The sequence below is a fragment of the Poecile atricapillus genome, chromosome 10, assembly GCF_030490865.1.
Source record: "Poecile atricapillus isolate bPoeAtr1 chromosome 10, bPoeAtr1.hap1, whole genome shotgun sequence".
NCBI classification, from domain to species: Eukaryota; Metazoa; Chordata; class Aves; order Passeriformes; family Paridae; genus Poecile; species Poecile atricapillus.
In genome coordinates this window covers 15,236,499-15,252,403 of record NC_081258.1, presented here as the reverse complement: position 1 = coordinate 15,252,403, position 15,905 = coordinate 15,236,499, and the positions used below count along the sequence as shown (strand labels likewise).

Here is a 15,905-nt window from a genome sequence, read left to right as displayed (position 1 = left end):
GAGGGTATTGTGTGAACATTCCGTCAGCTCAGTCACCCCACGGCTGTGAGCACCTCCCCGGGCAGCTTCTTCCAGAGCCCGACCACCCTCTGGGTGAAGAACCTTTTCCTAACATCCAGCCTAAACCTCCGCTGGCACAGCTTCAGCCGTTGTCTCGGGTCCTGTCACCGGTCACAGACAGCAGCGATCAGTGTTGCCCCTCTGCTGCCCCTCCCGAGGAAGCTGCAGCCCACAATGAGCTCTGCCCTCGGTCTCCTCCTCTCCACGTTGAACAGGCCAAATGCCCTGAGCCGCTCCTCACGTGGCTTCCCCTCTAGACCCTTCACCAACCTCATGGCCTCCTTTGGATGCTCTGTTACAGCTTTAGGTACGCCTTGTCCTGTGGTGCCCAAATCTGCTCCCAGAACTCGAGGTGAGGCTGCACCAGCACAGAGCGGAGTGGGACAATCACCTCCCCATCCTGCAGCTGCATTCAACATTCCCAGTTCAACCCAAAAAATGTGATGGTTGAGGCATAGCTGAATTTTTTGCGGCATATATTTGCTTGAGACTAATAGCTCTAATCCAAACTGAAACCAGGAACTTTGGCAGGTGGAATTACAAATTCTAAGAGTACATTCCAGCACTTCCCTGCACTATGCTGGTTCATGGGAGGCCATGCCTTCTCCTTCTTCCACCAGTCATTAGACAGGAGAGTCATGCTGGGGTAAGCCCTGTGGGAAGCCTGGCTCCCTGCTCAAACCCCTCCTGGTTACACAGAGAGTGCCCTGTGACTGATTGCTCATCAAAAAGGCACCAACCTCTGCGCAGGGAGGTGTGTGGTACACTGAACTAACCTCAAACTCCTATTCCTCACCCTACATGAATGTAAAGATATTCCCGCTGCTCCAGCTGTGGAGCTCACAATGAATAAAAAGATGTAACAAAAGAGAAGACAAAGCTACAGCCACAAACCTTTCAGAAATAGATATACAAACGACAAGGAGACAGGAAATGTAAGAAAACAAAATATACTTTATTAAAATTAAGCATGTTAGCACCTCAGTGTAACCTGGAGAAGTCAAACAGTCCAGCAGGTAACCAGTCCAGCAAGGCTGAATGGCTGAACATCCTGAAGTGCATCCCAATGGTAGAAAAAGTACCATGACTGTCACGACATGCACGTTCTCAACAAGCTCAGATGCACAACCAGCAAGGAGGGATGTTGTGCTGCCTACTGTCTTGATGGGAGCATCTAGAGCTGCTGGACCAATCACATATGTTAAATCCCATGGTGGAGCACGTATCTGCTTGTCCTACCAAAAAAAACCCCAAAAACAAACCCAAAACAACAAGCCAAACCAACCAAACGAAAAAATTCCCGCTAACTCGACTCGCAGAAAAATCAGTATAGCACAGAGCTGGAGAGCTACATATCAGATTGGAGAATAAATTAAACTGAAGTAACGGGCAGTACTTAGTACATGGATAGACATGTAGTATCCTTACAGATGACCATCCAACTTGGCACACACATTAATAAAAAATGACCCATGCATCACATAGCAGGCTGTGACAACCTGGAGCTGAACTGGCTTCAGGATCTACAGAGAAACCTCCGGCTACAAAACCCCAGGGTGCCCTTTTGCTCGGTTGTATACAGTGTTGAAGCTGATGTAAAGCTACATTAGCCATTGTTACAAAGATTACATAATTTCAAACTAAAGATACTTTTTACATTTAGAAAATACCTCTATAAAATTTAGTAAAAGTGACATCCCAATCTACTGAGTGCAATGCACTCTGGTTCCAGAAGGATCTCACAGACCCAGGGAACACCTGGGAATTCTTCCCTCAAAGGTGAATATGGGCACACTGTGGTGAAGTGGCTTCTGTTCTCAACATCCATCATCGTTGCCCATTGCCACAGGGCCCTGCTGGAGCACCAGACACTCTTCTCCTCCTCCAAACTGCTGAGGGATCTGTTCCACCAGCCAGGCTGGAAGTGCATAACCAAGCCAAACCCGTGGTTTTGCTACCTTCCCTCCACCCTCTTTCTAGCCAACGCCGATCTGGTTTCCTGTTGCAGAAAGTGAAGGGACTGATGCTGGCTAGAAACAGAAATTATACAACCATTCCACATAGATTTGTTACAATACTCTTAAATCTTGGTTTAGAACACACAAGCAGGTTTTAGTATGGTCTTGCCTAATGTACAGATTATTAGTCATGCCAACTAGTTTAGGATTAGACAGGAAAGGTTTGCAACCACTGCAGGTAAAGTCACTTCTGTTTCATCCTAGTTCTCTGAACGAAAGCCAAGGATTAAAATTCCAATGTGTTACAAAGCCTCCATTTCATTAGAGGGAGTCTTAAGCCAATGAGATAAACTACAGCTGTTAAATGCCACCGTGTTCTTTGTACCAGACTGTAATCCTTACTGGTGTCGAGAGCATCGAGACATCTGTAACCAATACACACACGCCGCAGAGAAAGCAAAAACTACACGGTACAAGAACACTCTTTAATCTGGGGGTTCTGTCACGCTAGGAACAGCAGCCTTACGGCATCAGTAATTTACTGAAGAAACACATCACCCTGAGAGGGTTTCTAAAGCTTTCCTCCACTGAGCGAGGCTGAATGCGACATCACCGACCATTCATTCCTATGATGGGTACAGTGCCCACGGCAGTCGGACACGCCTTCTCCAGGGTAGTGTTGCTGTTACCTCACTTGACACAGAGCGAGTTTATTTGCTGAAAACTGATACCCTACGTCCACTTAGTGACGACTCGGGTCCTATCCACGCTACGAGCAGCGCGTTCTGACACCGCACACAGCGCGTTTGATGGGCCCGGTGTGAGGTGACACCGGAGACAACGTCGGGGCGATATCGGGGCTGGGCACGCGGCTGATCCAGTCCAGGCAGGGGAATCCGATGGCGAGGCCTTTCCCGGCCGGGGGCTGCTGTGGCGTGGGCTGAGCCGGGCACCATCCCACCGCTGCTGTGCCCGGCACGGCGGGCGGCGGAGGCTCCGGGATGGAGAGCCCCGCGCCGGGCCGGGCCCCGGCAGCCCTCAGAGGCCGTGGCGCTTGCGGGTGCCGGCGCTGGCAGCGTGCAGCAGCCGGTCCTTCTCGCGGATCTCCTCGCGGAGCTGGGCCTCGGCCAGGCGCAGGCGGCGGATGCTGCCCTTCATCTCCTTCATCTTCACCTCCAGCAGCGCGATGATGTCGCGCTGCTCGTTCAGCTTCCTCAGCAGCTCCTCCGACGTGGTGCCCGACGACAGCGAGTACGAGTGATCGGGGGGGCCGCCCTCCACCGGGCTCTCCTCCCCCGCCGCCGCCGCCGCCGGTACCGGCACCGGCAGCCGCGCGGGGCTGGGCCCGATGGTGGCGGCGGCCCCGAGCTCCACCTGCACCGTCAGGTCGATGGGCTTCACGTCCTCGGCCGCGCCCCCTGCAGGGGCCTCGGCGGCGGCCGCGGGGCCCTGCGGGGCGGCGGCGGCGGCGGCGGCGGGGCGGGGGCGCCGGGCCCGCTGAGCCTTGCGCTCGTTGACGCCGCGCAGCGGGAAGATGGTGGGGACCCGCACCAGGTAGGACTTGCGGCCGCCCTGGAAGTGCTCGCTGCAGACGCGGTGGCCCGTGGTGGGCTGGAAGGTGCTGAAGCAGCCGCTGACGCCCGCCCGGGAGACGTTCTTGAGCCAGAGGCGCCGCAGCTCCTCGTCCTTCGGGAAGGTGTAGAAGTGCAGCGCCTTGTCGCGGTGCGAGTTGTTGTAGCAGCCCGGTACGCAGCAGGTGAAGCCCGGCATGGCCTCGCGGGGCGGGGGGACACCCGCGGCGAGCGGGGCGAGCGGCCCCGCCGAACTACAGCTCCCACAAGGCCCGCGCGGCCTCTCGCCGCCGCCGCCGCCGCCGCCCCGGAACTACGCGGACCACAATGCACCGCGCCACCGGCGGAACTACCCGCCCCACACTGCGCCGCGGCCCCTCCCTGCGCGCGCGCGCTCGCGCCTATGTCTCGCGAGAGGCGGCGGGACGCGGGAGGAGTCAGTCGGCCGTTACCGGGCCCGCCATGGCCGACAGGCGATCCCGGTCCAGGCTCAGGCGCAGCGGCCACCACAACGCGCGGGCGGCGGCCCAGGTGCGCGGACGGATCTGGGAGGGCGGGCGAGAGGGAAGAAAAGGAAGGAGGGGGAAAGGAGAGTCGCTGTCGGAATCAGTCATTCCGCGGTACTCGCCCGGCGCCGCCCGCCCGGTTGCTCTCGGTTTGAGACAGAACTGAGGCCTCTGAAGCAGGAGCGGAGGCCGCTCCTTCACCCTTGTTCGCCTTTAATCGTGGGAAATGGGCCGAAAGCCCTGACTTTGCCGAGTAGCCCGCAGCTCGGCGGGTTTAGGTCGCGGCTGTGCTCTGGGGGCACCCAGGATTTCGTCCATTGGAGAGTTTTGCGCTGGAACCCACTGGGTGGTAGCCCGAGCTGAATTGTCTCCTGTCCACACGGGAAGTGCCACCATTGTCAAAAAGTGTCACGTCAAAAAAAAAACAAAAACATGCATGTCAAAAACTGTCACGCGCTATTTCTCTTTGGAATTTGGAAAAAATTTCTGGCCAGCTTGCTTCGCTTGTTATTAGAACAGAGCGAGTGATTAGAACGTGGGTGGTGGGTGCTTTTGATGTTGGGGTCTTTAATAATGAAAATACTAGCTTTGAATTGCTTATCTCGTGATTTCTCTTTAGACTGAATTAAGTGTAGAAAATAGGAGAAAATCTGTCAGAAGCACCCTTGCAAAGCAGAGACTGGCAGTGTTCCCTGATCTCAGAAATGGCACACCACGGCTTATGCTCAAGAGAGTCATGCAGAACCGTAAGTATCTTCTTTCAAGAGAATTGAGAACAGAAATACAATGTTTTTGTAGAGTTGAGAAAACGGGGTGTTCTTGGTAGCCCATTATCCTTTCCCTGTTAAATGGAAGAGAAATCAGATTGCTGTAGGACTGATTTATATAACAGAGGAGTCGCTGCAGGGCGCCTGAATGCAGGATACAGCTGTCTGAGAGACCAGGCCTTGCACTGGTGAAATCATGGCTTTGAAGATCCTCTTCAAAACCCTCTTCACTTGGACTTCTTATCCTGGTGTCTGAGCACATAATCCTGGTGCTGCCTTTGTAGGATCAGGTGTGTTACAGAGGCACATTCTTCTGCAGTGCAGGGAAATCCCCTGCCACCATCTGTCACTGCCAGGAGTAGAACCCAAATAGTTTTTACTAGGTCTTTATTTTAACCTGTTAGTAAATGTTGTTTACAGCCTATAGTGTAGATGTGACACCCTGCTGTATTTTGGTGCTCTTGCTGTCTTGAATTGTGGAAAGGAAATGTTCTGGTTTGTTGGCAGAACCCCAAGTTTCACCACTGGCACCTCAGATATCTAGCCATGAAGAGACACAAGAAGTTCATTCAGAAGTCCCATCTAAGAGAGTTTCCAGCATGTAAGTAGGGTTTTTTGATAATTTACACTTTAATTTCACTGCCAGGTATAGCTGCAGTTCCTGTGTTGTGATTGGGGAGCAGGACTTCCCTACTTGTGTTTTAGTGACCAGAATTGCATCTTGTCAGGGGGGATTATCAGAAATGCCTCTCCAGCTTGGTTTGTTTTGGTAGGGGGGAATTGCAGCTGCCAGATGTTGCTCCTGAGGGCAAATCTATCACTGTGTTCCACACGACAAAGAAGAGAAGGAAATTAAGCATTTCTGAATTTGAGAGAGCAGCAGAGAGACGACTTCCCCAGAACCAAGGTAAGGCTGCAGTCAAAAATTACCTTGCTCAGTGCTGCATTTGCTGTCAGCTGGTTCTCACCTGCTCAGCTCAGTTGTCAAGAGCTGCCCAGCTGGGCAGTTGTAGGTTTGGAATCCAGATTGCAATATCTCATGCACAGGGCATAATGGAGAATGTAAAAGCCCCCATCCTATCAAATTTAAAATAAACCTTTTTAAGCCAAGTTCTAGGCTCTGCCACTGCTATATATAATTTTTTGACTATTTTGCCACTCGGTGCTTTTTGAGTTTTGAAGTGTCTTCAGATGAAGCAATCTCCATGTTTTTCTGAGTTCTAGACACTTTCATATACAAGCAGCTGCATACTTTCTCTTGCAGCTACATGAAACGAAGTTCTTTGTGAGCAGAATAAGTTTGAGTTCCAGTTTCATCGAGAGTCTGTGGAATAGTTACCTGTGTTTCTAAAGCTCCAGATGTGTTGGGTTACGTTGCGGAAGGGTGGTTGTGACCAAGGCCTAACATCTTGTCATCACTGTGGTAAAATTAAAATCACTAAATCTAAGGGTTTATGCCATGTTAAATTTTCATTGAAATAACTATTGTCTCACCCTTTCAGAAATTGCTTATTAGATTTCTAGTATGCAATTCTGAAATGTAGATAAGAAATAGTAAAGTGACCTCGTTATCTAATTCTTTTTGCATCGAAGTATGTTTGAGGATAGTAGCATGACTGTCTCTGAAGAGAGGCAGATCCTGGGATGTTCTTGTAGCCTGTTGTGTAAAGGGTAATTTCTCAGCTAATGTGCCATCAACTTTTTCTAGCTCCATCAACGTTGGACAGCACAATTACGGCTCGGTGAGTTTAACCTAAAATGCATTAACTTCTGTCAGTCCTAGGTATGATCACATTTGAAGGGGTGAAGAACAGTGCAGATACCTGGTTCATGTAAAGACCTGTGTTAGTGTTAGCAATAGCACAGCCATCTGCCCCTCTGCTGTTGGACTTTGAAGGTGTTGCACCCCACACTTTTTGGTTTTCAGAAATTGTGGCTCTGCACAGTATGCCAGGGTTGGTCTAGCTTTTATTGCTCCTCTTGCTCCTCTTTTTACTTGCTAGGATCATTCCTTTTTTCCTTTCGTTCTCATGCTTCCAACAGTAAATCAGTAAAGAATTAGAATATTATCCCTGCCTGTTAATAGTTTCATCACATCAATTACATCTATTGCAATAGATAATACTGCATATTTGCAGTATTTTCTGGACTTTAAAAGCTTTTAAGTGAGTCAAAGAACTTACTTTCCAGTGTTGCTGTGTACTTTGCAAACGTCCCTGGCCGAAGTCAGCACATTATTTCACTTTTCTCATTGCAGCTCTTGCCTGGGGTGCCACACAAGATGCTTTTTGGGGTTGCATTCTGTGCTTCTGTCTTTGAACCCTCTGAATCCCCTTTTTAATTGGGTTGCCTGGAGAGAGGGACAGGAGGCCATTGAGCATGGTCAGTCTTCAGGGTGCAAAACACCTACAATGAGAAACATCTTTTCATATGCTTCAGGTGTTGCTGTCAGCTCTCATCTTTAAAACAGTCACAGTGTGTTGGTAGCTGTAGTTTGCTGAGAGTATTGATACCAAGTAGATTCTTAAACTTGTTGGGAAGTCCTCCTACCACCCCATTGTCATCTAGAGTATGTCTTTACCCTCAAACATTTGTTTTCCCTTCTTTCTTTGTTATTTAAGGTTTTTTAAATTTCTGACCCTTTTGTCTGCTGTAGTGTTGCAGTGTCTCAGGGAGGCTGTAAAAAAGTCTGCTTCCTCATCTCTGTGATACATATCCTGATGTTGTGTGAGAGTATGAAAATAAACAATTAATTTAAAGACTGACATATAATCTTAAAGGTTTTTTTGGGAAATTTCTCCTAGTCCTGCAAAATGTGTCACTGTTAGTGCTGTCATGTCTGTATTCTGAGGGTAAAAGGGGAGTGCGTGATTTTGACAATTTCTTTCCTCTTTTTACAGATCCTTTCGTATGTCTGTGGGTTCCTTGCTGGCCCCAGACACCGTTGAAAAGAGGGGCTTGCTCCGGAGACCAAAAACCCGCAAGGCTCTTGACATACAGCTGTTTGAAGGCAAAGTGGAACAGAACATGCTGAACAGCAAAGGTTTCTTTTTGTTGTTATTATTGTTGTGTTGTTATTTTTCTCTTGGGAGGCAGGGCCTTATGTTGAAGGGGCTTTTAGAAGCGTTTACTGAAGGATGGTGTGTATTTTAGAATTTAAAATTTACTAACAGATTCACAGAATTAGAGTGGGATTTGGGAAGAAAGATTAATTAGAATGAGGTTCTGCCTCGTCAGTTCTTTGATTCTGTGCACATAAATACGTACTTTGTTCAGTTTGGTCATTTAAACCACGGGAATTATTTGGGATCATCTTCATCTGTGGGTACTGAGATCTCTATTGGCTTGGTAGGGAGTGCTGTGGGCAAAGAAGTGGGGTCATACAGTTTCTCAGTGTTTGAGCTGTTGAAGAGGAGTTAAATTTGATTGCATAACTTAAATTGTGAATTACAAAAGTCTTGATTGTAAAGTATGTCCCTATGACCTTGAAAAGTTTTTCACATAGTTTGTTTTAAAACTTTCTCAACAGGACAGAACTATCTTGTGGACTCACAGTCTATATCTGGGATTCGAACAAGCATCCTGACAAGTGATGCAGAAATGATGATGAATACCACGGAGCTCTTTGTTCAGTCCCAGCTGGATGAACAGAACCAAAATAAACTTTCTGCTCTTGAACCCCAGCTGTCAGATTCAAAAACTTCAGCACAGAGGAGCCTGATTTCTGATGGAGATCAAGAAGAAGAAAGGCTGGAGGGCCTGGTATCCGATGTGAGAACAAACGATGGAAGGACCCAAAGAGACTCCGAGAGCTCAAGCCTTAATGATGAACATGTTGACAGAATGACTCACATATCTCCCGAAACCCCTGCAAAGCAGCAAGAAGAAAAGCAAGATCAATCCCCACAGAGCAGCCCAATGGCAGAGATTTCTTTTTCTGAAGAAGAGGTGGCTGGCAGTGAGTACTATGGATTAAGGGTTAGGCTTAGCAGGTGTATGCTTTGCAATTCCTATAGTTTGCCAGTTTTTCCCTGATACCTCTCCTTGGCATTTATTTGCCTGGCCTTGTCCTGGTTGTCCCAAGGTCCCAAGGCCTTGCCACTCTTGTACTTTTTAGTGTGAAAACTTCCAGTCACTGGAAAAGGTTGGTGAAAGTGCAGTTTGACAGCTTTTGGTTCTGGACTCAGCCAAGATTTCCAAACCCTTCAGCAAGTGACAGCATTATGAGAGTGCCCAATTTTGCCGAAGTAACTACGTGTGTGGGTTTCTGCTTAACTGAGCTACATAGTAACAGATATGTGGACTATATATGTAGTATAAAGGAAAAAAGAATACTTAAGTAGTCAGTAGCTCAGAAGTTTTAAACACAAACAAGTCATGTGTCTTGTCATGTATATTTCTTATTCTGCCTGCCAGAGGTTTCTCCTGGATGGTTAAAACCACTTCAGGCTCTCTTCTCTCTATAAGGGAATATATCTCTTACAAAATTATTTATTCAGAAAAAATGGAGGAAATGAAGAGGAGAATCTGAGCACAAACTCCACGTACTGTTAAATTAAAGGAAAAGAAACCGGTCTTTTCCACCAGCACCAAAATCAAAAATGGTCATAGAGATGCCAGATCTGGAGGAGCTTTACTTACTGTAGGTAAAATCCCTTCATTGGGATCTGATGTGCCCCTAATTAGGTGGCTGTGGACGAAACACAGGAAAAGTTGGGCATTTCTCAGCTGTAGAGGGAACTGCATCAGCTTTTATTATTTACCTCTGTGGCTGAGTTTATTTATCACCAATACATTCCAGTATTTAATGGTTAAGCTGTGTGCTGGTGGTTGCTTGGGATTTTTTTGTAGGTAAGATGTATGATAGAATTTCTTATTTTAGCTGCAGAGCATGGTCCAAGTGCTGGATATTCTGAACATTTGGAGAAGAAGCTGGCTGAAAAAGCAGAATTGCAGATAACTACAGCACAGGACAGCAGAGGTGAAACAGAAATGGCCTCTTCAGCAGGACAGGAACTGGCAGAAGGCAGCGTTGGAGCCCACGGCTCTCCCGGAGCTGGTGAGAACACCTCTAATGCTGACAGCTCTCTGTAGTGCCAAAGTGCTCTCATGCTGCATCACTGGTAACAGTGCTGAGAGAAACTTAACTTCCTGTGTTTTCTGGAATCTGGGCTAATTACTGGGCAAATACCAAACCAATTTTGTCATTTAAAGCTGGAAGACTGCATTTTATTTAAAGAGAAACGAAAATTCTACTGGCAGTAGGGTTTAGAAATGTATAGTTACAGCAGGTATCTTTGATGAAAATTTACTAGTGGAAGTTCCAGAATCAGGCAAACGTATTTGTTTCAGTGCTTTCTTTTGTCTGTTTTGAAAATTTAGAGCTTAAGATTACCGATGGCATTGGAGCTGAAAGACTGGACAGGAACTCTCATGCCTTTTCCTCATTTGATAAACCTGGGATGATTTCATTAGATGAAAGTGATGAACAAGGAGATGAACTACAAGACCAGGCTATCATGCTAGATTTGAATAGTTCAGTGGAAGAGCCTGCTCAGGATGAAGCTGAACAGCCTGCAAGTCGAGGTAAGGAAGCTGCTCAGCATTTCTCTTAACATTGTTTTCTTTCCTGCTCTCACTTGTTAAGAAATGAAGAAGTGCAAGAGTGAAGTTAAAGACAATGCAGATTAGACTTGGAGGAAATGGGTTCATAGCAGAGAAGAGGTGAGATTCTGATAATAGGATCCTTGCCTGGAGAGAGTTATGAAAATCTGCAAACAGGGAGAAGTTTGTAGTCTGGCCCTTGTAATGTGATTCTGTAGCTCAGCTTGTCCCTTTGTTCAGGACAGTTTCCCCCATGGCTTAGCAAGATGACAGAAATAGGTTGTAGACTTTGAAGTTCTCTCTGGTTAAAAAGGGTGCAGCTTTGTGGCAATCTGAGTTAACCCAGCCTTCGGCCCCTGCAGCCTGGTCCTGTGTGTGTGTCCCTGCAGCCTGCCCAGCCAGCTGGGCCAGCAGGGGCCATGGGGAGCTCCCAGCCTGTGTGGCAGGAGCTGTGGGGGGTGGCATTGCAGCAGCCAGCAGCTGTGCTGGCTCAGGGTGCTGTGGAGACACAGGCAGTGTGACCAGGGCCAGGCATGTGGGGAGCTGGCTGGGTTTCTGTCTGCTGCCTGCTCCAGGAGTTCTGGAAAGAGATTTCAGTTCCTCGAGTACTTTTTTTCCCAGAAGCTTCCATGAAGACTCCTGCATTTGTCCGTGCTCCAGCCAAAAACCTCCTGCTGTCAACGTCACATGTTGAAAAAGTTGCTGCTCCCAGGTAAGCCTAAGCCACGTCCAGCAGTGGCCTGGCAGAAGTGGGGCTGGGGGCAGAGCAGAGCCTGGCTTTGCCAGCTGCTCTGGCAGCTGCCACAGGGAGTGAGCAGTGCTGAAGTCTTTGGTTCTTTCACTGCTGTAGCAGCTGAGTGAAGAGTGAGTTGAGTGAATGTCAGTGATCTTCCAGAGCAGGTCTGATGCCTTAAGGCTTTCCAATGAATGTTCTTGTAATACGATCTTGTGCTGAAGACCAAAACTTTTCCTAGGAGTTTTTCAATTGGTAAGCCACTCTGGAGCCAGAGACTCCAGCATGTAGAGGCCCTTGCAGAAGAGGGGGAATTATGGATGGCAAGACACTGATCAAATGGAACGACATACTTGTATTTACTGCAGAAGCCTAAAGCTGTGTGCAGTTGCCATGGGCTGACTAAAAAGAAGCTCTCATAGAGGCAGAAAGTGAACCTGTCCTCTGCATTACTCCAAATTAGTTAACACTTGCACTCTCTTGATTAGAAATTTGGTGAAGCCATATGCTTAATCAGAGCCACTAGTGATAGGTCCTAGGGAACAGGAGGAGTTTTCTAGCCCATGACTTTAGAGCTTTGTCTATTAAAGCAATAAACAAGAAGACAAAATTCTTGTGCCCACGTATGGCACATGTGGACTGGAGAGAGTCAAGTGATCCACACACCCTGTCTGGGCGTTTTGCATGTGTTAGCCTGAGGTTCTAGTTTTATCTGTTTTCCAATTATGTACTGAGTGAATCCATGGATTTCACTTAACTCTTCCATATTGCATTTTTTCCTATTTTAGGATGGAAGACAATTGTAATTTCCTTTAGGACTTAGAGTTTTGTTTTAAGGGGGGTGGACCCCACAGCCCACAAAAAAAGTCCCCATTGAAGTTCATAATAGTGTAGAAGGATTCTCTGTAATGCAGCTTCCCCTGTCCACAGATGCAGAGGTGTTCTGTGGTGCCTCAAACTTTGTGCACTGCTGGAAAGGGAACACTGCTGGGATGCAGTGGAAACTGCAGTCTTGTATTGGAGAGAACTCCAATACATATTTGTTAACAGTGTGGTACATGAGCACTCTGGAATCAAGGGAACTTGAGCCTGGATTGCTTCTCTTGAGGCCATGATGCCACATGAACTGTTTTGCCCTGTGTGGGCATGAGAGTTTTGAAGAATTGGGAGGGAGAAAGAATGAAGAGTTCAAGGTAGTTCTTATCCCTTCCAGTTCAGCTTAGGGTTTCTCCAAACTCAGTCTGGTGTTCTTTGCCTCTCCCTTCTTCATTCAATGTGTGAATTTTCAATTCCCTCAAAGGTCTCCCCAGCAGCTGCTGGAGCACAAGACAGTTCCAAAGAGATTGGGACCACCTCAGAGGAAACCACGTGAGCCTCAAGTACCAGGGAGTTTGATAAAGGAGATATTCAGACATTTTGCTAAAATGCCAGTGACCAAAGAGGCATTCAAAATTGTTGAAAAATGGTACGTAACAACAAATTGCTCTTTCCATTATTTTTAGTGTTGAGGTTTTTTTCCTTTCTTTCCTCTTCTGAAGTAATAAACCTGTTGGGAGTGCTGCTGACAAGCTGACAGCCCTCTCTCTTCAGCCGGAAAGAGTCTTGGGAGGCCATAAAAATGGGCAGAAATGTGTAAAGTGCTTTGGGCTTCTCTGTGGGTATCTGATCAGTACAGCCTTGCAGGAGCATCTGGTTTTTGTCCCAACAAGTTGTAGCAGTCAGAGTCTTGCCATTATCAATTTCCATGGGCAGCATGGCTCTGGACAGTCATCGTCATGCAGGGCACAGTGAGGTGTGCAGCATTCTATTGGATTCCAGGTTTCTCAGATTTTTGAATCCTTAGACCTTGTTACCTTCATGAGTAAAATCTGTGTGTTGTTTGAACAGATGTAGATATCACTGCAGCAGTCAGTATCTGACCCTCCGTGCTGATTTCTCTGTCACTGGTGTCAACTCTGTTCTGCATGGTTGGGAAGTTTGGGAAAGGTTCTGGTTGTCAGATGTGCAGCTGTTTGACAGCTGTCTTGGCAGTGAAGTTCCAGGGAGCCTGGGCTGAGAAGCCAAGCTTTGTTCATGGGCAGGAGAGTTTCTTCTCCCCTAGCTTTCCCTAGCAGGCTGTGACCTGCACAGCTCTTGTGCAGCTTACCCTGCAGAAGTGGGTGAGTAGCTGGTGTTCACATGCTCCACAGTCTGATTTGATTTCCCCCCGTCAGCTCTGAGAGATACTTCAAGCAGCTGAGCAGTGATCTGGAAGCTTACACCCACCATGCAGGGAGGAAGACAGTGGAGGCAGCCGACCTGGAAGTCCTCATGAGGAGGTAATGGAAGGGTTGTTACAGTAGTGTTTGGTGGTGCTTTGATAGCCCAGTAATGCCTGGTTGTTGTCAGAATGTGCACCAGCAGTGTTTGCACAGTAAGTGTGGGAAACTGGAAAAGTTTCAAATGTGGTGTTCAAGTCACCTGGGGGATAATACAAGGCACAGCTGATGACACTGGCTTTGCATGGGCCTCTGTAGGTGAGCTGGTGTTGCTGCTTTAAAAGAATAATCTGTTGCTGTCCTAACGCAGAGATTTCGTTTTCCCACCTGACAGGTGTGTGCTGAGGTTGGTAGGAACAGGCCAGGAAGCATGATTGTTTAGTTGTCCTGGTTTGAGAATTCCATGTACTTGTTGTTTCACCTTGTTCCAGATGTCTTTATGCCTTTTAACTGCCTCACAATGAGATCAGGAATTGTTGCTGGCTCATGCATAAGAACAGCATTTCTGTTCCTTCCACATGGAAAGTGTGACTAAATGTTGCACTTTCTTTCTTTCTACAAAACTGATGCTGATTTTTTCAGGCCAGTCATTTAAATGGTGCACAGGAAAACTCCATGGCCTACACAGCTGGCAAATGCCAATCACCTCTGTAAAAAAATCTGGGTACTGAGCTATTTCCTTCTGTGACATCAAAGGGCCGAGTTTATCCTGTGGTAGGTGGTTGTGAATTTAAAAAGCAATGAGCCTCTACTTTGGACCTGATCAATATAGATTAATATCCCCATGATAAACAGTGGAAAGCTCTGCGGGAAGCTGCTCTGCAGGAACCCCCTGGGTCTGCTCTGCTGTGTGGGCAGTCCTGGCATTGCAGTGTGCACAGGAGCTGAGAAGCTGCCTGCAAACACGAGTCTGGAGCTGTTTGTCACAAGCAGACAGAGCATTTCAGCTCTTAAATGAAAAAAACCTCAGTGCAAGAAAACTATGCTCTGGTATCAAATGGAAACACATTTCACTAACAACTCTTGCTACTTCTCTGCTCTCTTTTTGGACAAAGGCAAGGGCTGGTGACAGACAAGATGCCGCTGAATGTGCTGATAGAGCGTTACCTCCCTCTGGAGTACCGGAAGCTCCTGATTCCGATTGCAGTGAGTGGAAATAAAGTGATCCCTTTCAAGTGAAGCTGAAGGGATGGCCCCTGGGGGTGGGAAGGTGGCCTGCTCCCAGGGGCTGCTCCAGGTGGTGCTTTTCCACACCTAACCAGTCAGGCAACAACTGCTGGATGTTCTGAGTGGAGGCAGGTTGTGCTGTGGCCACCACACCACCCTGCTGGGTCTCACCAGCCTTTGTTACAAGTAATTTGACTATCCATATTTTTATACATTACCTTTTAATACTTGTACAGTTCTGATAAATAAAATGTTACATGTGTTTTGTGTGATGCCAATGCTGCTTATGTCAGTGAGCTGAGAGGCTCCTGCATTGTGGTGTTCAAAATGTTCCTAGCAGGCATTTATCTGTGTTGGTGCTCTGTGTTTGGCACACCTGTGTGGTTTCTGTGGCTCTGCTCCCAGTGGGAGCCATGGTGTCCCTTTGTTTTCCACTGGTGTTCCTGTACAGGCAGTTGCTGCATGAAGGAGCTGGTCCATGCTGTGCTCCTCACCCAGGGAAACAAAGCAGAACTTCTGTGTGTGACTGTACTGCTTCCAGGGAGCTTAAACAACACTAGGAATGAGATCTGGCACAGCAAAGGGTGCCAAGAAAGAATAATGCCTGTCACATGTACCAGTTTCAGAGGGATGGAGATGGATATTGAACTTGCTCTTCAGTGTCCTTCTGGGGAGTCAGTGTGACACAAGTTGTTTCTCCCCATCCTGAGGCTGTCCTAAATCCTGCTGCAAGTATGGATCCTCTTCTCTGGGTTATGCTGTGTGTGCAGTACAGCTTCCTCAAACTACAGCCAAATGGTACAATTCATAGGGAATCCTGGAAATCCAGCCTAGCTCTTGGCAGCAGTACTTGGAAGTTTAACAGGTTTTGCACAACACTAAAGGACATCATGGCCAATAGAGTTAAAATCTCTTCAGCAGCCAATGCCAATCCAAAGAGCAGGCATTTTTCAAGGATTTTATTTTTAAACATAATTCCATTAATACAACAAGGAGCATTTTTTTTCTGATACAGTGTGACTGAGCGGTCCTCTGAGAAGCTTTGCTGGGAGCAATAAGTGTCTGCATGTCCTTCCTGGATGGGATTTCCCTCTCTAGTGTGTGTCAGAGTTCACATCTCACGAGAAGCTGTAGCTTCCCAAGGGGAGGAATGGGAGGGGACAGTGCTTTGCAGCTGCTGCCTGTCACACTATTGGGCTGCCACTGGATTTGGGTGTTCCATGGGAATTCTTCAACTCACTGGAGCCTTTTCCTTACACTGGGTGTCTTCCAAACAGTTGA

General features: G+C 47.6%; 2 protein-coding genes across 2 annotated transcripts; one reads left to right on the top strand and one right to left on the bottom strand.

Moving 5' to 3' along the window:
- Window positions 1-994: 994 nt before the first annotated feature.
- THAP11 (THAP domain containing 11) lies at window positions 995-3,788 on the bottom strand. Its single transcript, XM_058845776.1, has one exon. The coding sequence runs from the start codon at window positions 3,786-3,788 to the stop codon at window positions 3,057-3,059; it is 732 nt and encodes a 243-aa protein (XP_058701759.1). The 3' UTR covers window positions 995-3,056.
- CENPT (centromere protein T) lies at window positions 3,787-14,886 on the top strand. The gene is given in 14 exon segments (XM_058845769.1): window positions 3,787-4,029; window positions 4,031-4,120; window positions 4,715-4,841; window positions 5,370-5,463; window positions 5,636-5,769; window positions 6,571-6,604; window positions 7,763-7,905; window positions 8,392-8,820; window positions 9,745-9,921; window positions 10,245-10,448; window positions 11,088-11,178; window positions 12,500-12,664; window positions 13,413-13,517; window positions 14,513-14,886. Coding segments are annotated over 14 exon segments (2,160 nt in total). The 3' UTR covers window positions 14,637-14,886.
- The last annotated feature ends 1,019 nt before the right edge of the window (window positions 14,887-15,905 follow it).